This window comes from Barbus barbus, assembly GCF_936440315.1.
Source record: "Barbus barbus genome assembly, chromosome: 33".
Lineage (NCBI taxonomy): Eukaryota > Metazoa > Chordata > Actinopteri > Cypriniformes > Cyprinidae > Barbus > Barbus barbus.
The window spans coordinates 25,714,817-25,736,835 of record NC_136761.1 but is presented as its reverse complement, the minus strand read 5'-3'; the positions used below and the strand labels follow the sequence as shown (position 1 = coordinate 25,736,835).

At 36.2% G+C, this 22,019-nt stretch overlaps 1 protein-coding gene across 1 annotated transcript; it reads right to left on the bottom strand.

Annotated features, from left to right (window-relative positions):
- Positions 1 to 6,119: 6,119 nt before the first annotated feature.
- On the bottom strand, positions 6,120 to 18,162 carry LOC306853447 (sulfate transporter-like). The gene is made up of 4 exons (XM_079390868.1): positions 17,933 to 18,162; positions 10,420 to 11,025; positions 9,604 to 10,343; positions 6,120 to 8,669 (listed from the first exon to the last, which is right to left on the bottom strand). Exons 2-4 carry the CDS (start codon positions 11,005 to 11,007, stop codon positions 7,895 to 7,897), a joined length of 2,103 nt encoding a protein of 700 aa, XP_079246994.1. The 5' UTR covers positions 11,008 to 11,025; positions 17,933 to 18,162; the 3' UTR covers positions 6,120 to 7,894.
- Positions 18,163 to 22,019: the final 3,857 nt, after the last annotated feature.

The following is a 22,019-nucleotide window of genomic DNA, read 5'->3' as shown; positions in this document are numbered from 1 at the left end:
CACTGAAGACACATCATACACCATAATGTATCTAGATCATTATTTCTAAAAAGAGAGAGAGAGAGAGAGAGAGAGAGAGAGAGAGAGAGAGAGAGAGAGAGAGAGAGAAATCAGAATAATGTGAAATGGTTCTTCAAAAATGAAAAACAAAAAGAATGAAAAACCACTACAATAAAAAACAGTCAATACAGTAATATTGTGAAATATTATTTTAATTTCAAATAACTGTTTTCTATGTCAAAATATTGTAAAATGTCATTTATTTCTGTGATCAAAGCTGAATTTTCAGCATCATTACTCCAGGATTTAAAGACAAATGATCCTTTAGAAATCATTCTCTGCTGATTTGATGCTCAATTATTAATAATCATTCTTCTTATTAATTATCAGTGTTGAAAAGGTTTTGCTAAATACTTTTGGGATACATTTTATTTCAAGATTCTGTGGTGAATATAATGCTTAAAAGAACAACATTTATATGAAATAGAAATATTTTGTAATATTATAAATATCTTTACTGCCATTTCTGATCGATATCATTTTTGCTCAATAATAGTATAAATTTCCTTTAAAAAAACATCCCCAACTTCTGCATGTAATGTATAAAAATAAATGAATTCTTTATTTGTGTGTGTGTGTAGCATTACATTATTATTGTGATTAGTATTACTATGTTTTGAAAAGCAGATGCTTTGGGTATCAGCAAATAATTTTTTTACTCAAATTTAATCTATTAGTACCCATTTGTGAAAGCCATTAATAATGTGATTTTCTCATAATTAAAATGTTTGTGTGAAGAGCAGGCATCACCTACCCTCACTTCAAATCAGTGTGTAACACCAAAAGCGCTGTGACAGATCTGGCGTCGGCTGTCCGGATCAAATCAGCCTTATTGAGGGGATGGAATGTGAGATTTGTCATCCCATTATTTCCGTGTCATCTTGGATCTCGAGGCAGAAAGCATGTTTTGTAGTTGTTCGGGGATCAAAGACAGAGGCTTCTGGCTGCTTTAACGAGTGTGAAGAGAACCTCCAATCTGGCAGCTCAGACCACCTGTTAAGGTTATGGATTCATTTCACAGGATGTGACTTTTATGAGGCCGCGAGTGACTTCATAAGACTGAATAATGTTTTATATCAGAGCTCTGGCAGAACTAATGGACAGTGACAGTGAGTCACACAACAACATCAGCACTGACTGACTGTAAATCAGTAATTCAATCACCAAACATGCCATAGTTAGTCAGTTTTGATCTGTGCAGTTATAAAATTAGTCAACAGAAACATGGATAGTTTAGATGCTGAACTCTGGGACTGATCTATTGGGACACTTTTTCCATTAAGATGACCAATTGACCTGAATTTACCCTAGTATACGTATATGCTTCACTCAACAAGGACACATTAAATTGATCAGAAGTGACAGTAAAGACACTTTTAATATTTGTATTTTATAATGATTTGTGATCTCAAGATCATGTGACATTGAAGACTGGAGTAATGATGTTGGAGTACAGACTGGTAAACGTCAGCGTTGCATCACAAGAATAAATTATATTTTAAAATATAGGGTATTACAATGTAAAACCGTTATTTTAAACTGCAAAAATATTTCACAAAATTACAGTTTTTTTTCAATGTTTTTACAAGTAGCATGTGTGTGTGTGTATGTGTATATATATATATATTTATCAAAACCCATCATTATTCATTATTACTGCTTGTATTCATGTATTATTACTCTCTGCCAGTCAAATTTGAGAATCAGATCTAGCTATAACTATTGATAATGATCATGGTTAACTTAACAGACTTTTGATTTCATGGGGTATATGCAAGTCAACTGTATTTCTGTTTTTACCAAACAATCTTTACGCAAAAACAAAACCAGGTTGGCACCAATAACCTCGTGGTTAGTGCGTTGACATACAGCACAACAGTGCTCATGGTGATCTGAGTTCGATTCCTGTCTCAAGGTACTTTGCCAATCCTGCTCCCCTCTCTCCTCCCAGTGTTTTCCTTTTGTCACTCTACTGTCCTACCCAAATAAAAAGGGCATACAATTTTAAAGACAAGACCAGATGCCTTGGAGAATTTCAGGATGCCAAAACATGTTGGGATGTTATATCCCGTAATGGTCAAACAAATTCTCATTACTGGAACATGGACTACGGGTACCAGTAAATGGTTATAAACTTGATAATGATCTGTCCAACAGCTGCTGTAATGCTTAGAGCTCAACAACATCTTCACCCAACTGATAATAGCTAAAACATTAAGACTTCTTCAGCCAGTGACCACATTCTTGCTCAAAACATAGCTTGTGTGGATATGCATGGATGACTTTTCCAGGAAGAAACATTGACGTGTAAAGCTGCTGGATCATGACCACTGTAATAAAATCAATCTCTCATCCTGATATGAGATTGACTGTTGCCCTTCAGAGAGGACTCACAGTGGGCTTTTCTACATCTACATGATTTAAACCACACCTGAGTCAAGGACGAAAAAAAAAGTGCTTCTTCTTTCTTTGTTTAATATAGACGTCCAAACAGGTAAAAAATTCCAACAAAACAAAAAACAGTAATAGTAAACTAAAACTGTAAAAGAAAACAAGAACTAACAAAAAACAGTAAAAGCAAATTAAAACAAAAGCAGTAAAACTAAACAAAAACTGTAAAAAGTAAACAAAAACAAACCAAACAAACAAAAACAAAGACATTAAAAGTAAACTAAAACAGTAATCTAAAATAAAAACATCAAACTAAACAAAAACAGTAATTTAAAACAAACAAAAAACTGTAACACTAAAAGTAAACAAAAGCAAACACAAAAAATGTAAAACTAAACAAAAATAGTAAAAGCAAATTAAAACAAAAACAATAAAATCAAACAGACAGTAAAAGTACAATAAAAAGGAGCAAACAACAAAAACAGTACAACTAAACAAAAACAGTAAAAGTAGACAAAAACAAGACAAACAAAAATCAGTAAATGTAAACTAAAACCAAAATAATAAAAGTAAACAAAAACAGTAAAAGTAAACAAAAGCAAGAACCAATAGAGTAAAAATAAAATAAAATAAACAAAAACAATAAAAGTGAACAAAAATCAGAAAAATAATGATAAAACAAAATAAATTAAAGTAAAATAAAAGAGACAAGCAGGACATTTATTTTGAAAATTCTTTCTTCTTTCCATTGTGTTTCTTAAAACATTTAAAACTACAAAAATAAATAAAACAAGTTGAAAAGAGATATACCTTTTTTCCATTTCCATTTGTGGATAAATTAATTTATGGTCAGGATATTAGTCAGAATATTATTCTGTTTTATATTCACATTTTTAAAAGAGCGACTCTTAAATATTTTTTCAGCAGTTTGCTTTATATAATTCTCTCAGCAGCTGTTGCTCCAAAGCCAGTGCCAAGAGCAAGCCAGCTGGAGATCTCAGCGGTCACATGAGACCCCCGGTGCTCGTCCTCCTACTGCTGCTGGCCACGGCCTTCTTCACACTCAGAGAGACGAGGGGACAGAATGGGAACTCGGATTTGGCCACAATGAACTGTGGGGTCCTAACACAGACAGACGGTGGGAGATCCCAATGGGAAGATGGAAGAGCTGGTCTTGCACCGGCCAAACAAAACTAGATCATCAGCTGGCCCTCAATGACGAGATAAACAGAATAATTGGCAGAGGGGTGGTCACCTGGCATCTGCCATCATGAGCTCACCCAGACCGCCGGCCAGACCGCCTGCACAGTCAATGGCTTCATCTTAAATTGCTCCAGAGGGAACACGCCAGATTATTAACCTCGTGCCAATCGAACAGAGGTCACACTGGGTCTCTGCTCTGTGCCACTGGGAAGCATTCAGTCCTACTGTGCAGCACAGTACAGGTTCCCATTAACTTAATATAATTCATACACACAATATAGAAAAAATACCACATATGATTGTATAACATGCAGTTCTATGGAAGCTTGTTTCCACCACAGGATAAAAACAAAATAAAAAAAGGATATAAAAAAGCCAACTTTTTGTCTCACTTTTTTGTAATGTGACAAAGTCATAATTGAGAGACAGTCAGAATAGCAAGAACTTAGAATTGAGAGATAGAACACCAGAATTTAGAGAAAAATTCTGAATTGAGCGATGCAAACTCAGAATTTAGAGAAGCAAGTCAGAATTGAGTGATGCAAATTTAGAATTTGGAGAAAGAAGTCAATCTCAAATTTAAAAAAAGTCCAAATTGAGTGATGTAAACTCCAAAAAAAACCCCAAAAATTATATTTGAGCGATGTAAACTAAGAATTTAGAAAAACAAGTCAGAATTGAGTGACGTAAGTGAATATGATGTGAAGTGGCATCATTTTGGAGCAAAATCCACACCACAAACATTAGTAAGCATAAGTATTTAACAATTTTGTCTCACTCGAAAGCACTCAAAAAGTATTTCACATCAATCTACACTCCATACCCCATAATGTCAAAGCAAAACACAGATTTGTCATAACTATTTACTAAATAGCAAAAACCTAAAATATCACACTGCATAAGTGTTTCCCCCAAAAATTGAGGTCTAAATACTTTCTGAATCAACTGTGTATGTGAAACTCAAACTGACAGCCTCAACTAACTCTCACTCACTGAGCATGGCTAACTTTAGCTTTCTATTTCCTTTTAGTTTGGAATCCTGTTCATTTCCTTGCCATTGTGTAGTTTGAGTGCCTCTGAGCAAAGCATATTTATTAAAGTCTGATATATCCTTTTATAGAAATACTTCCCTAAATCGCAACACAAGCATATTCATATTTTGAAGTTACAGTTCAAAAGGTGACCAGCACAGTCCGTTCAAGCATTGAATCAAGCAATCAACAGATTAGTTCAAAATCGATGATCGATGACATCAATTGCTCACAGTGAATCCTCTGCAGTGAATGGGTGCCGTCAGAATGAGAGTCTAAACTGCTGATAAAAACATCACAATATTCCACAAAATACAAATCCATCTTTAAGATGTTTTCAAAAAACTCTATGCATAATATTGTTTTCTCCAGTCTAAGGGCCTAATTCCCAGGAGCAAAAGAAAGAAAGGATGAATGAAATGGATGTGTAGTTCTGGACTATGCAGTCATACTGCCATTCAACTTTGCAAGGGAAAAATACAGCGTATGCACTATTTTTGTTGATTGCTTTTATTGTATGCATCTACGTACATAATCATTTGTGATTATTCTGGACAACATTTAAAGGAATATTTCACCTTTAACAATTTGTGTGTATTCAGAGGTCTTGTCCTTGTCAGAATCCTGATGAAAGAACAGACAGTTGCTGTCTCCTCTGCCATCCCAACACCTGCTAATGTCATTGAGATGCATTGACATCCTTTCTCTCTGGCTGACTCGTGACAAAAATAAAATACTTTTGACAGGAGACAAACTGGCCTTAGAATCTGAAGGCATCATAAACTGCAGATGTGCTGGCATGCACAGTTCTCACGCCAAGCTTTAAAGCACGCAGATTCCTATAAAAAATTACCTGTCAGCAGCTGCATAAAACACTGGAATTTTAGTACATATTCATCTGCAAAATACCATCATTTTTGGAGTGGAGTTTTTTTTCTTAACACTGATATGTCAGCTTTTTTAATGTTAAAGGTACAGTTCACTTAAAAAAAGAACATTTTGTTTTCATTTACTCACTCTCATGTCATTCCAAGCCTGCACTGCATTTCTTATCTAAATAATAGAGGTTAGACAATCCTCTAAATATCTTATTTTGTGTTTTGCAGAAGAACTCAGTTATATGGGTTTGGAACAACATGAGGTAATAGAAGTTTGATTTTCAGGTGAACTGTCCCTTTAAAGACTAGACACGTGATGTGCTGCAGAACAATGCTGCACACTTGTGGTAGCTTTGAGTTAAAGCACCTTTTCTCAAAGCATGCACTAAATGGAATAATTTTGGGTTTCCCCTCACTCATTTTAATTATAGATTAAAATCATTTCATCACAGAATAAAATATTAATTCAGCAGACTGTCAAAGGAAGCACCTGATGCAAAGGAAAATCCAATTTTGTTGAATTCTAATCAAGACAAGGCCAACTTCGCTTTCTGTAAACACTTAGTTTATTTTGTATTAATTACAATACATATTACATTTGTAGAAGATAAAATGCCATGTTACATGAAAGATATAGGTTTCTTGCCAATATCAATGATTACAAATAATCAATATATCGAATATGTATACAGAGATATTTTACGAAAATAAAATACATCTTAAGTAAAGCCTCCAAGGTGATTGCAGTAATTCTAATGCATAGTAAAACGCACAGAAACAATCCAAAAGCATGAACACTATAAGAAAGGGTTCAGTAAATAAAGTATCACTATATACTCTTAAAAAATAAAGGTTCTTTATTGGCATTAATGGTTCCATGACGAACCTTTCCATTGCACACAAAGTTCTTTAAAATGTTCTTCACACTAAGAAAAAAAGGTTCTTTTAAGAACTCTGGACTGAAAGTTCTCCAAGGAACCAAAAAATGGTTATTCTATGGCATCACTTTATTTTTAAGAGTTATAACTACTACATAAGATAAAAACTACATAAATAGTTCCTAATTTGCCCTAAAAGGCCTATGTTTCCATTTGTGCTATCACTCTATCAGTGATATATCTGGAAAAAAATCTTCAGCATTTTAAAAATATCATCTGTATTCATACCCTGCTCTATTTCAGCCAATAGGAGGACAGATTGTCATTTCCCTGAGCCTGGGTTAGGCATGCAGTCGGATCATCCGGCTATGTCTCCGGTTCCTTCAGACCTGTTCAACAGGTTCAGACACAATGCAATTAAAATGCTCTACCTGAGCCCTCGTTACTCTCTACATGAAATGAAAGCTGAGTCAAAGAAATTCCTGACCAAACATTTTTATTTGGCTCCTTCAGCAAAGCCTTTCAAGAAAAAAAATGCACATTTTCAAAAGCTGCTCTGTGGCTGCACAGTCACAGTGACAAGGCACATCGGCACACTCTGGTGCTTCTGCTATTGAGGTAAACATCTGATGACTGGGTGAAAGAGTTCAACTCATATTCACCCAGACAACAAGCGCTCAGTTTATCCAAGCTTTACGGCCATTTAAACATGCACAAGTACCCATAAACCTGGGTAAATGTCACAAATGAGATTATATAAGATATAATTCTGGCTGAATGAGCAACAAAACTAGAGTGGAAGGAGATAAAGAGTAAACATACAGGCTGGAGCTTGTCTAGCATAAATAACTTTTATTCACGTAGAAAGACTGAGCCCTTGAATACTGAGTTTTAGCTAGATTTAAAATAAGATAAACATGTTATTAGATGCATAAATTATATCAAAATACATCATTTTAAGACAAGTCTGATTGTCATCTGATTGTCAAATCTGATTGTCATCCTGACTAGATAAAGGTCATGAGATACACAAGGACTTGCAGCTAACAAAGTCTGAACTTCTATTTAAAGGTCCTGCAGAACACAACACACTGTTTTTTCAAAAGCAATTATGTTGTAACAGATATAAACAGATGATTACTAATCCATTTTAGGAAGGTATAGGGATAGTTCTCTCAAAAATGAAAACCGTCATCATTTACTCACCCTCATGTGGTTCCAAACCTGTATGACTTTATATTTTTAGTAATTATTTAGTGTTTTTATGCAATGCAAGTCAATGTTTTGGACCCCATTAACTTCAGTGCATAGAAAACAGCTTTTGGTGCATAGACAAACATTCTAAATATCTTCTTTTGTATATATATAAAAAAAAAAGCGATTAAACTCTGAATTGCCAAAACAGACACATATTAAATGCAAAGACAACTTCAGATCAACACATTACAAAGTGTTACACAACAGTGTCACGATCGCCATTTTGTGACTTCAAGCTTTGGGCATAAGAGACGGCATCACTAAGAGTGTGAAGCTGTATTTCTTTGGTCCCTTTCTTTGGGTCATAATAGCCTCCCCTCCGCAAAGAATCAATAACAGAGGTGTTGCATTGCGCCAAAAGCATATTGACTCCCAGCCCCTTGTAGTCCTTGCATACCTCTTTCAAAGCATTGACCCCAGCAGTGTCCAGAAACAGCACTGGACTGCAGTCTATGACTAATGTGTGCAAGCTGTTGTGCTGTAGCAGATACACATTGGTGGACACATCTAGCTCTTGCTTTTGGTCTTCTCCACCTTGTTTCTGATTCCTCTGCTTGTCTAGTTTCCTGCGCCTGGCCTTCTCTTTAAGCGGATCCAGACCCACGTTGCGGTACAGCGACTTCTTAAAAAGAGCTTGGTTGGCATAGTAGATGGGAGCCTCGTATCGGAAAACAGCCACCCCTGGCTGGCTCTGAAGACCCTTGTAGGACGCAAGGTCTTCAAAGAGCTCGCGGTCCCCTGCTTGGCCCAGCTGACGAACCTGGGCGGACTGGGTTCGGCCTAACACACAGAACGCAGAGACCAGGACTCCAACTAGCAGACCTAGCTCAGTGTTCACTAGCGCTGATGTAGCCATAGTAATCAGCCAGATGATAGTGTCCACACGGTTGACGCGCCACATTTGGGGAATGTCCCCAAACTTTCGCAGTGCCCCGCGGAGGTTGACGACTATGATGACGGCCAGAACACATCTGCGGAGAAGAGGACACAATTACACTGCCGTCCAGAAGTTTCGGATCAGGTTTCTTATGCTCATCAAAGCTGTATCTATTTGATCAAAAATGTAATTTTGTGAAATATTATTGCTATTTAAAATAACCGTTTTCCATTTTAATATACTTTTTAAATATTATATATTCCTGTGAATTTTCAGCATCATTACTCCAGTCTTCAGTGTCACATGATCCTTCAGAAATCATTCTAATATACTGATTTATAATCGGTGTTGGAAACAGATGTGCTGCTTAATATTTTTTTTGTGGAAATTTATACATTTTTTTCAAGGTTTATTGATAAAGAACCGTGTTTATTCAAAATATACATTTTGTGTTAAAATATACACTACTATGTAAAAGTTTGGGGTCAAATTTTCTTTTTTCTTTTTTTTTAAAGAAATTGATATTCAGCAAGGACGTGTTAAATTGATTAAAAATGATAGTAAAGACTTATATTGTTAGGAAAGATTTCTATTTTGAATAAATGCTGTTCTTTTTTAAAAAAAATTCATCAAAGAATCAAAAGAAAAAAGTATCACAGGTTCCAAAAAAAAATATTAAGCAGCACAACAGTTTCAACATTGATAATAAATCAGCATATTAAAATGATTTCTGAAGGATCATGTGACACTGAAGACTGGAGAAACAGCAGATGAAAAATCAGCATTGTGTCACAGAAATAAATGATATTTTAAAGTATATTAAATAAAATATATTAAATATATTCCAATAAAATTTCACAATATTACAGTCTTTTTCTGTATTTTTGATCCAATAAATGCAGCCTTGATGAGCATAAGAGACTCCATGAAAAAAAACATTAAAAATCTTACTGATCCCAAACTTTTGAATGGCAGTGTAGGTGAAGTCTAGACAATTTCAACATGAAAATGGCATAATTTGTACGTACTTCTGTAATGAGTAGAAGGCGGGTGCTATAACAAGCAGGACGAGCAGCAGCACAAGAGCGGTCACCAACCCCGAGAGCTGAGTCTGGCAACCAGTCGACTCCTTCACAAGAGTCTTGGTCAAAGCAGCGCTGGTCGTGAAACAGCGGAAGAAGGAAGGAATGATATTACAAAAACCAATAGCATACATCTCCTGGTTAGGGTCCACTATATAACCATGCTTCTTGGCAAACATCTCAGACAGAGACACAGTAATGGCGAAACCAACAATGGCGATTGAGAACGCGTCAACGGCGATATTGGGTATGAGAGCCCAGTTGGGAAGCTGCGGAGGCATGAAGCCAGTGGGAATGTTTCCGGCTACAGCCGAGCCATAAGTTTCCTCAAACCGTCCAAAGTGGGAAGCTAGAGTAGCAGCAATGACCACAAAGAGTTCAAAGGGAATAGGGGCCTTGAGCTTGGCCTTGAAGTGGTCATTGAGCTCTTTGGTGGGCACAAGCACAAGCAAGCAGATCATGCTGGTTACGAGGTCACAGATGTTGGTATGACCCAAATTCTTGAAAACACTGACCCAGGTTTTTATGAGCGAACCCCAGCCTTGGACACGAGGAAGATGAAGGCCCAGAAAGTACTTTATCTGGGATGTGAGGATGGTGAGAGAGGCACCAGTTGCAAAACCGCTCAACAGAGAGTCCGAGAGGTAGACGGAGACAAAGCCAACCTGTAGGAGACCCATCAAAACCTGCAACCCAAGCAGAGAAATTAATCATTTAGATATTTTTTAAAAATCTGATAGAAGATGACTAGCCTTGACTAACCTGGTAGACCCCTGCTGTGAAAGTTAGTGTTGCTGCCACCACGACTGCATAGCAGCTTCGGTCACAGATTGGACCAGTGCTGTTGTCCACATTTCCAAAGGTGGTCTGATTGGTGCCCGACGGATATCCAGCCAAAGTAAGTTCCCTGTCCACAACCTGTCCCACCAGAAGACACAATACCCCAAACATCCCCACAGAGATGTGCCTGGAGGTGCCCAGTAGGGCATAGATAATGCTGGCAAAGAAAGATGTATAGAGCCCATAAATAGGGTCTTGTTCTGCCAGTAAAGAATAGGCGATGGACTGGGGAACCAAGAGGATGGCCACGATAAGGCCAGACATGGCATCCCCAATGATCCAGTCTTTGAATTGATATCTTGGCAGCCATTTCACGATTGGGATGGAGTTTACGAGAAGGGCTTTGACTCGAGCAGAACTGCAGGAACACTTTTTTCCCACCTTCTTTCTCAACACGTCCTTCCAGGACACTTTCTCTTTTACACGCTCTTCTAAAAGGCAAGGAACATCAGGCCCCTTCTTAGCATCATCCTCTGCTGAAGCACTGTCACAGACTTCTTCAACTGGCATAATGTCCAGAAACTCTCACTGAAAAGGGACAAAAAAAAGCACATTGATTAATTGGGCTTTAAAAAGCAGTTTGGTATAAAAAGGTGAAAAGAAGGGTGTATCTTGGTTTTTGGTAATGATTATCATCAACTTTAAAATAATGTTTTTGTCATTATTTACTCATTCAAATGCCATTCCAACTCTTCTTATCTTTCTTGAAATGCAAAATTACTTATCAGGCAGAAATTACAAGCACATGGAATGTGTGATTTAAACCATAAAAATTTTATAAAAGTAGTTTATTAAACTCGTGTTCCACATTGACATGAGGTAGTCATATGGACTTTTCTAATACTCTTAAAAGTTGTTGTTGTACAGTATATTAGGCACAACAATATTTATGTAAAGTGGGAAAAAAATAAAGAAATCAATCTATCAATGTTAGTACCAGCAGACTTTATTATACAACCACTATACACAATTTACCTTGACTCACTCAATTTATAAAATCCAACTTCTTCATCAGAGAAAGCAGATGGCAAATATTATCACTCATTATGACTGTAGGAACAAAAATGTAAGAAGCATCTGGCACAGTCTTGCTGCTTTGCCAACTATGGAAGTCAAAGTCTTTTGAGATCTGCTGCATGATTTGTTCACGTTACAGAAAAATTCACTTAGGAGTAACACACGAGGACCATAAAGTATTAATGATTAAATAAAGCAGTAAAAATTGTACTTTAGGTTAATTATCAACTACTTGGCAGTACATAAACTGAGTGCATTAACTACTGATCTGGCCTGTTTGTAATTACTGCAAAACGTCTAAATTGAACATTATATTTGCATGCCCTTTACTACATTATAATGTGTGACCCTTTGTTAGGAAAGGACAATATATGGGCGAGATACAACTATTCCAAAATCTGGAATCGGAGGGTGCAAAAAAAAATTAAAATATTGAGAAAAAGCCTTTAAATTTGTAAAAATTAAGTTCTTAGCAATGCATATTATGCATTAAAAATTAAGTTTTGATATATTTACGATAGGAAATGTACTTAACATCTTTAAGCAGCATGATCTTTACTTAATATCCAAATGATTTTTGGCATAAAAGAAAAATAGATTGAACCATGCAATGTATTTTTTGGCTATTGCTACAAATATACCTGTGCTACTTATGACTGGTTTTGTGGTCCAGGGTCACATATTTCTCATAGCTGGTTGACACCAAATCCATTTCCTATGAAGTACAGCTTGCATTCTTCATATTTTGCAATCCTTACATAAATGTTTTTATAATGTCATACATAACACTGATACGCTCTCAGAAAAAAAGGTACAAAACCATCACTGGAATCTTTTATAAAGATACACCTTTGTACAGGGTGCATACCGATACCTTAAAACTGGGGTTACCACACTCGGTCCTGGAGGGCCGGTGTCCTGCAGAGTTTAGCTCAAATTTGCCTCAAAACACCTGCCTTGAAGTTTCAAGTATACCAAGCAAGACCTTGATTAGCTGGTTCAGGTGTGTTTGATTAGGGTTGGAGCTAAACTCTGCAGGACACCGGCCCTCCAGGAACAAGTTTGGTGACCCCTGCCCTAAAAGGTACATATTAGTAGTGAAAAGTGAAAAGGCACTGCCACAGTGACGGCTTTTGTACCTTGTTTCTGAGAGCGTAAAAATATTAAATGTTTCATTTTAATATGCCGCACCAAATCAGCATATTAGAATAATTGCATAATTAAGATGTTGGACACTGGAGACTGGAGTAACGATGCTGGAATTTTAGCTTTGATCACAGGACTAATATACACTTTAATATATATTACAATAGAAAGCATTTCTTTAAATTGTAATAATATTTCGCAATATTATAAGCATGATCAAAATGTGCCAAAGTGATTCCAATTAATACAAATCAGTCTGATCATTAAGTACTTCCTCATTTAGGTCAGAAGCAGCAATTGCTGAAGATGTTCTCAGAGAAGGCCTGATGAGTGCAACCACTAGCCTGCATGGAAATGATGTTACCTCCCTCCAGCACTATAATCAACCTTCCCCAGCTGTTTGAATTACATCTCATCCCACAGAGATACGTATCTCTACATCGAGAGGCTAGCCGAGGTGACCAAGAATCTTGCCAGGCAAACATCTTTGAGTTTCTTTCCTGATAATGTGGCTTGACTAACTGGGTGAAAAACAAGAGAGACTGGCATTGGTCACACACACCTAGAAACTGAATGCAACCTGTGGGATCTGCAATTACAGGCGCCCCGAGGCACTTCACAAGTTCAGTGAGAATCCAGTCAGTGGAAACTTGTCTTGTCAGCACAGATAACAGGGTTTTATACTTGGCTTAAAACGCAGGATGAAAACAGATACTGTTAAAGGCCACTAAAGTGATTCTGAATAATGGAGAGCAAGCCTAAAGACTATACGATTGAAGTCTCAGAACAAACTTTTCTTCAATTCTCAGTTTCTCCAGCCTGTGAGCCTCAAAGTGTCTTCAAGACTCAAGAAGCACCCACTGCAGATAAGACTGACAGAACAGACATAACTGATCCAATCCCCCCACACGCAGAGTAACAGGCCTCAAAAGACGGCCTCTTCTAGCCCAAGTGGACCATCTGCAGCAGCCAACCCCTGATTCAGATTCAATGGTGCATGAATATTTTGTAGCAACCCTGCTATGGTTTTTCTGCACCAAAACCATCATCAGTTTTCCAACAGTGAAGCTGGGCATCCTCAAATATTTTAGTTTATTTAACAGCTTAAGTGAGGGAAAGAGCTACAACCCTATTAAACAAACTACATTTTTTAAAACAAATATTAAACTACTGATTTAAAGTTGTTTATTATAAAAACAATATTTAAATTTTTCTGAAAAATATCCATATATACAGTGCCCTCCAAAAGTATTGGAAGAGTAAAGACAAAATTGCTCTGTTGGCTGTGGAGTCAAGACATTTACAGATATAATTAAAAGATGAATATGAGACAAAACTACAGAATATCACATTTTATTATTGGGTGATTCAGCACTTTTAGAGTTTCATCCCTCTATCTGATGTGAGCATAAGTATTGGAGCAGTTGCCTCACAGGTCTTTCTAAGTGATCAGCTGTGTCCTGTTGCATTAATTCTTCAGATATTAAAAGCAGGGAATGTGTCGTATCAGTTATATCAATTACTTCTGTATTCTGAATCTTGCATTCGATGATGACACACACCAGGATAAAGATGACGGAGCTGATTTTGAGAGAAAAGCAAGTAATTTAGATGCTAAAAGAAAAGAAGTAGTCAATTAGAGCTCTAGAAAAAACAAAGGGCATGGAGAAATCAAGAGTTTGGAAACCACCAGCAACCAACAATTACCTGATCGGCTGAGAAAACAACAGTAGTTGATGACAGACAAATCATAAAAGCTGTGAAAATAAATCCTAGAAGAGGATCCAAAGAGGTGTCTCTAAAATCACCAACAACTTCCAGAAAGCTGGGGTGATGCTCTGACAATCTACTGTCCTCAGGAGACTTTGACACAGAATTACAGATGCTACACAGCAAGATGCAAACCTCTGACCAGCACCAAAAATAGAAAGACAAGATTAGAGTTTGCAAAAAAAGCACAAAGGTGAGCCAGAAGAGTTTTGGAACTGTGTTTATGGACCGATGAGACAAAGATGAACCTTTATCTAAGTGATGGGAAAGCAAAAATGTGGAGAAAAAACAGAGAACTGCAAATGATCCCAAGCATACAGCCTCATCTGTAAAGCATGGTGGAGGTGGTGTCATGGCATGGGCATGCATGGCTGTCTCTGGAACAGGCCCTCTCAACTTTACTGATGACTTAATGTATGATGACAGTAGCAGAAGGAATTTGGAAGGGTACAAATCCATCTTGCCTACCAATATTCAAGAAAATGCCACCAGATTCATTGGGAAGTGCTTCATATTGCATCAGGACAATGACCCAAAACACCCTGCCAGTTCAGTCAAGGAATATATAAGGGCAAAGAAATGGAAAGTCTTAGATTGCCCAAGTCAATCTCCAGATTTAAATCCAATTGAACATAAATTTCACCAGCTGGAGAGGAGAGTAAAGGCAGAAACTCCCCAAAACAAGCAACAATTGGGATTGGCTGCATTAAAGGCTGGGAAAAGTATTTCAAAGGATGAGACCAAGAGTCTGGTGATGTCTATGGGTCACAGACTCACTGCTGTGATTGTGCGCAAGGGATCTGTAACTAAATGATACACTATATTGACAAAAGTATTGGGTAACCCCCTACAAGTACAAATCTTGATGTTTAAGCATATAATGATATTCTAGGGAATTGTGTGCTTCTAATTTTATAGCAAGAGTTTGGACAGGACCCTTTTCTATTCTAACATAACAGTGCTTCTGTGTATAAGGCACGGTTCAAAAAGACATGATTGATTCAGTCAGTGTGGAAGAACTTGACTGGTCTGCAGAAAGTCCTGATCCCAGCTGAACACCTCTGGTGTGACTTTATATGCAGACCTTGAGCCAAAAACTCATCACCAAACACCAATGACTTGTATAGACACGATAAGGACAAAAGTGTTGGGACACCCCCTTCTTTAGAACAGAAAAAGGCACTAAAAAAAACTGTTGGAACAAAGATAATTCATGTATTTAAAAATTGTATTTCCATCTCTGTTGCAACAGTTTTGGACATGTCTAAAATGACAGTACCCTTATGTACAAGTCATTGATGTTTGGTGATGAGTTTTCGGCTCAAGGTCTGCATATAAAGTCACACCAGAGGAGTTCAGCTGGGATCAGGACTTGGCTTTCTGCAGACCAGTCAAGTTCTTCCACACTGACTGAATCAATCATGTCTTTCTGAACCGTGTCTTATACACAGAGACACTGTCATGTTAGAATAGAAAAGGGTTCTGTCCAAACTGTTGCTATAAAATTAGAAGCACACAATTCCCTAGAATATCATTATATGCTTAAACATTAAGATTTGTACTTGTAGAAATTACTAAAGTAGTCAAACCTGTTCATTAGAAGGGGGTGACCCAATACTTTTGGCAATATAGTGTAGCTTTTAATCTTTTATATCTGCCTTATGTTCAACTGTCCCAATACTTATGCTCACATCAATGAGTGGGATGAACTCTAAAAGTGCTGTTCTTTTTATTTGATAAAACATGTATGTGTTGAAATGGCTAATAATTAAATGTGACATTCTGTAGTTTTGTCTCATATTCATCTTTTAATCATATTTGCAAATGTCTTGACTCCACAGCCAACAGAGCAATTTTGTCTTTACTGTTCTTACTTACTTACGGAGGGCACTGTATACACAAATCATTTGGGCGGTCCCTGCCGAGCTCTTTTGGTGCAAATTGCTCACTGTGACTTTGGTGGAATTTTCCATGCATCATGAGCAATGTAGTTTTTCACCATAAATTCAGCTGTTAATGTGATTATTTCAAAATAGCTTTAAATAATGCAAACTGACGGCTTCAGTAAAAAGCATAAACCATCAATTACCAACCTTGGAACTCACAGGTCTGTCTGTTTTTAACGGTTTATAAGTTATCATTAAAAATCAATTTTGCTATGGAGAAAATTACTTCCTTATACTTTAAAAAAAAAAAAAGTTAAAATATTATTTGCATTGGATATTCGCCAGATATTTGTGTCAGTCTGAACAGCCATCATTCAAATTAAAATGTTTCTTGCACTGAAATTTCACACTGAATATTCGTCTATGATGTAGACAGGCTTTAAGAAAACACATGAAATTAGGGGAAAGCATCATGTGAATTGATATTTACAGCTTTAAAGTCATGACATTTATTGATCATTAACAACATGCAAATAAGTCAAAATGGGACCTCGTTCTTTATTTTGTGATTTGTTGAAGTGCCCTTTTGGTTAAACGTTGGTTTGTGGTCCAGTTGGCAGCTGGGGAAGGCAACTTGCGTCACATGATGACGTTCAATCATGGGGTGACATTTCACAGGGTCTTGCGGGCTGGGACACCAGCAAAGGATATAAGTATCGCTTTTTATTTTTATTTTATCCATTTATATGTTTACTATTGAAATGTTGTTGTATGCATTTGTCAATTTTATTTAATTTCTGTATTTTCTTAAATGTGTGTGTATAGAGTATTTACAGAGTGTTAAATTTTAGTTTTAGTTACTTTTTCTCATTTGGATAAAAGCGTCTGCTAAATGACTAAAAGTGTAAAGTAAGTCTTGCATTTAAAAAATAAAAATAAGGAATAAAGTGCAAAGTCATAGATCAGTCCATTATGAGTAGGCCTATAGTCAAATTGGTTGACTTACTTTAACAAAAGACTTGGAGTCAGGTGAAGATGCATCTTTTGCATTGCATTTAAGGGTTCGTAACGTAAAGGTGATGCACACAACCATAGTTTACATTACGAACCTGTAAATAAATAAATCGCAAACACTTTAATGATGATTAAAGTGATGATTAAACAGATTAATGATGCTGACGACGTGTAGGCTACACTTTATTGACATCCGATGACCAAAGTCTGAATGATCAAAGCGAAGTGTTGTTTACACTAAACAAAAAAAGACACGTTGCAGAAATCAGAAGTGCAGATAATCCTGCGGTGTTAAAAAAAAAAAAATTCAAATAGCAGAAATAGATATAGTTGACAGGATGATGTGCAAACTTTATTAACTTCATATAGCTACGGTTTACTGGTGCCTTAGTCATTTCAACAAAATATACTAGCCTACAAACTTCAATTTTAACTTCAAACTTAAATTAAAAGTCTAAAATATATGAAAGCACAGAAGCGATGTGGTTTGTTTCACGCAGTGCTCTGACTTCATGAATGGCACTATTGAAAACAAAACTGCAACGTGTACATCTGACTCAATGTATCAACTCAAGAACAACTGCAACGTGTTTAAAACTCACCTCAATGAGATCGGTTCATTTATTCATCAGGAGGACATTTAATCACTCAAGAGTTTCAGTGCATGCACAGACTTAAAGTTTTAGGGTCTATTCCGTGACACATGAAGCCTCGCTAAATTTATAATATCACGTGGACGGTGAAAAAAACATGCTCGTCACGTGACTGCTAATTCCTGGTTGGGTCCGAAACCTAAAACACTGCTTTCTCGGTATTCACTGCGTTTTCGGAGGTCGACCGCACAACCCTTCAAAAATACTACGGCGAAGGCTTAAATATGAATCTCAATAGGTCGATCTGATTGGCCAAAAGCAGACATAGACAAGTACTGTGCTGAAGGCTTGGCTCATGAATATTAATAAGCCCGATTGACGCTACTGGCGGGATTCTACGTGACATCAGCGTTGCCTATTTAATAGTCATAAATTCAACCTTCACAATAGTATGATTCATGCATACTTAATTTATGCAATCCCAGTCTGAATTAGGCTAAATTTCTCACTGTCGTAAGGAACAAAACAGGCACAATCAGGTTCAAATTACTCTATGTAACTCTATTGAGAGTGAGGGAACATATTTTAATTTGAATTGCTGTTACATAAAAGTTCACTCAACAGATGGGGATAGTAAAGTACTAATGATTATATAGAACAAATGTACTTTGGTTTTATTGCGAACTATTGCACTACAGTAATGTGCAATGTGTTCAGCAAACACTGAGATTAGATGGCATTAGTAAACTTTCAGTCCAGTTAATCAAAGCTTTTGGCTGTGATTAATCTTACTTACAGAGCTGATTTGATCCAACAGAAAGGTCTGATTAAATGCCAACAATCAACACTGAAATGAAACCGGCAATGCACAAATTATAAAAATGTCTCTATTGTTTAGCTATTTTGTATTTTTATAATATTATAGTGAAATTTGTGGTAATGTAAGCTCATCATTGACAGGATGATATTTTGATGATTATTTTTGTTTGTGTGTGTGTGTGTGTGCATGTTTATGTGGTTTATGAGGACACAAATTTGTATAATGACATGGGTATGACAGAGGTAGTACAATATGAAGGTGGTTTATGAGGACACTGCCTATGTCCCCGTAATTCAAAGGGCTTAAAAAACATACTAAATGGTGTTTTTTTGAAAATCTAAAAATGCACAAAGTCTCCTGTGAGGGCTAAGTTTAGGTGTAGGGTTGGTGTTGGGCAGTTTGTTCAGTATAAAAACCATTACGCCTATGGAGAGTCCCCATAAACCACAAAAACCAACATGTGTGTGTGTGTGTGTGTGTGTGTGTGTGTGTGTGTGTGTGTGTGTGTGTGTGTGTGTGTGTGTGTGAATTTGGACATTTTTGACATTTTCCCAGACAGATTTTTTTTTGGAGCATGTAAAATTAAATTGTGTATGTTAAATAGCTAAACTTTAACCCTGGGTCAAAAAGCGTTCTCTGTTATGAGGCCACAGGTCTTAATCCATATGGCCTTCAAATTCTACACAGGCTTGAGGAAAGTCAGCCACACTCCCCTGCAAAGAAACAAAGAGCACAGTGTGTGTATGAAAGAACACAGGGAGGGATTTGATACAGGGCATTTTTGTTTAATCTGACAGTAATTCAAACACTTTTTTTATTGGCATATTCTCAAACATATTTTACATTTTACACATGAATGTGTCCATTTTTGTTTTTATTTCTGAATGTTCCTGTTACATTAATTGTAAATGAATGATAATAATAATAATATTTATTTATTATTTATTTATTTATTATTTATTTATTTATCTTAATGAGCCATTGATCATTTCATTTGTTCCCACGGAAAGATTAATTCAGGAACAAAGCAAGCTCAGAGATGTCAGTGCTGCTGTTGCAGATGTTTATAACCCGTTTATTGGCGAAATAGCTCAAAACAGACAAGACTGTGTGAAAAATGTAAGTTATTATATTATTATATTACACTTAATATGAACTTAGTGTTTATTTAATTCTATAAAATCAATATCAAATTTGAAATGGGGTTCCTTGAAATCCAAATGTCATCAAGCAAATTAAAAGGGGCTGTTATCTGCTGTTATTGCTCACTATTAGATAAGTGTTATTCTTTTCAACAGATGATACCAAATGTTCATAAATGCCAATCTAAGTTCAAATAATCAACTAATATACAGGCATACTTTATGAAGGAAACAAGCAAGGTCATGCAATGTGATTCAATGTCAGATGGTGAAAAGTCTCATCTCATGCATCATATGATGTTTACACGGTTACTGGGCTTTGGCATATGAAACAGCATTTACTAAACACTGTCAACAATACATTGCATGTAATAATTATGCTTATAAAAATAGTACTTATTAAAACCAAGTCACATCAAAGTCTCATAACTGTGCACCTCTAATTTGATGAAGCTGCTAGGAACCAACTTTTTTAATTTCAATATAATGTTGATTGAGATGCAGCATCTTCTGGAACTTTATCCACTGGTATTGCTGATGGACAGAAGATTGCTCTGACTTTATGAATGGCAATATTGTAAACACGACTGCAAAACTGCAACATGTACAGCTGAGTCATCATATCCGCTGAAGGATAAAGCCTCATTTAAAACGTCATAGTCTTAAAAACACAACTCTAAATAATATTAGTCATTATTGAAATCCTACATTTATATGTGTGTAGCACATCTGACAGACACTTTTATTGAACTTATGATGCATTCACACTACCCTACAATAATACTGACACTTGCCATTAAACCCATGACCTTGACAATCTCTTGCCTGCTGCAGGAACTAGAGCTAAGCTACAGGAACTATAGGAACATACTTCTGTCAGCATGCATGCAGTGACGTTACCAAAGAGCTGCTATTGACAAAAGCACAGCAGACTCGCCAATGACAAACATGCTGAATCTTCAGGAACACATTTCATACAACAGCCCTTCAATGACCAGTGTTACAAAATTCAAGAAAACGGAAAGATAGCCCATGACGTCATGCTCAAACAGTCAAATCACAGACGGTCAAGCTGAAATCTAAAATCTGTTAAAATACCCAATCTTCTTGAAAGCAAAGCCCTCGCTTAACTCTTTGAAATTAAGTTTGTGTATCACACAATCTAGTCTGTTTTCATTCCCTGAATCCTCTTTAATTAGCTCTAAAACTAAATATTCTTCCAAACAAACTTTCCAGTGGTGTTCATACCTAAATCCATTATAGAGCCGCTGTGCAATGCAAATGTAAACCTTTTTAGACATTTGCAATTAAAATCTGAAGCCACTGGTGAAGAAAAATATTATATTATAACCTAATGAGTGCTGTCTGCTGTGCCTTCAGGACAGTTTATCTTGCAGAATACTCATAGACGAATACTGTTAAGACTAGGTTATGAAACTAGATGGCACTACTGGGTAAGCATGGAAGTACTTGCACAACACTTTTGAGTAGAGATACAATATGTATGGAGACCCATTTCCACCACATAAAAAAAGCTTGATAAATCATAATTATAAAATGAAATGTCATAATTAAGAGATAAATTTAAATTATGAGACACCAAGTCAAAATCAAAATTCTAAAATAAAAACACGACATAAAAGTCAGAACTATGAGATAAAAACTCACAATTGACAATTTGACTAATCTCATAATTATGACGTAGAATCCAAAACTTTTAACTTTTTATGTCATAATTTCACCTTTTGTGTAAGCTTTTATTCACATAATTATGAATAATTTTGACCTGATATCATAATTTAGTTTTATATGCCATAATAATGGCTGTTTCTCATAATTACGACTTTTTATCTCGTAATTATGAATTAATATATCCTAATTTTGACTTTAATGTAATAATTACCATTTACCAAAGCAAGATTTTTTTTCTTGAGGTGAAAATTGGCATCCATAATTATGAGATTTAAAACAGTATGTAAATGGTTGTAGTGAGTTGCAGAATAACAGAGTAACCGAGTGATCACTGAAGTATATTGGACTCAGTAAATGTATTTGTTAAAAATGTGAGTGGAGGGAATGAAGAAGTAAAGCATTTGCAGGTAGATGCAAAAGGAATAGGATCTGTATGCTTTTA

What these genes read in the sequence shown, in the direction of transcription:
- LOC306853447 (XM_079390868.1), bottom strand. Translation starts at nt 11,007, where the DNA reads ATGCCAGTTGAAGAAGTCTGTGACAGTGCTTCAGCAGAGGATGATGCT. An exon ending in TCACAGCAGGGGTCTACCAG is followed by an intron (nt 10,344 to 10,419) that starts GTTAGTCAAGGC and finishes CTTGGGTTGCAG; the next exon opens with GTTTTGATGGGTCTCCTACA. An exon ending in GCCTTCTACTCATTACAGAA is followed by an intron (nt 8,670 to 9,603) that starts GTACGTACAAAT and finishes TCTTCTCCGCAG; the next exon opens with ATGTGTTCTGGCCGTCATCA.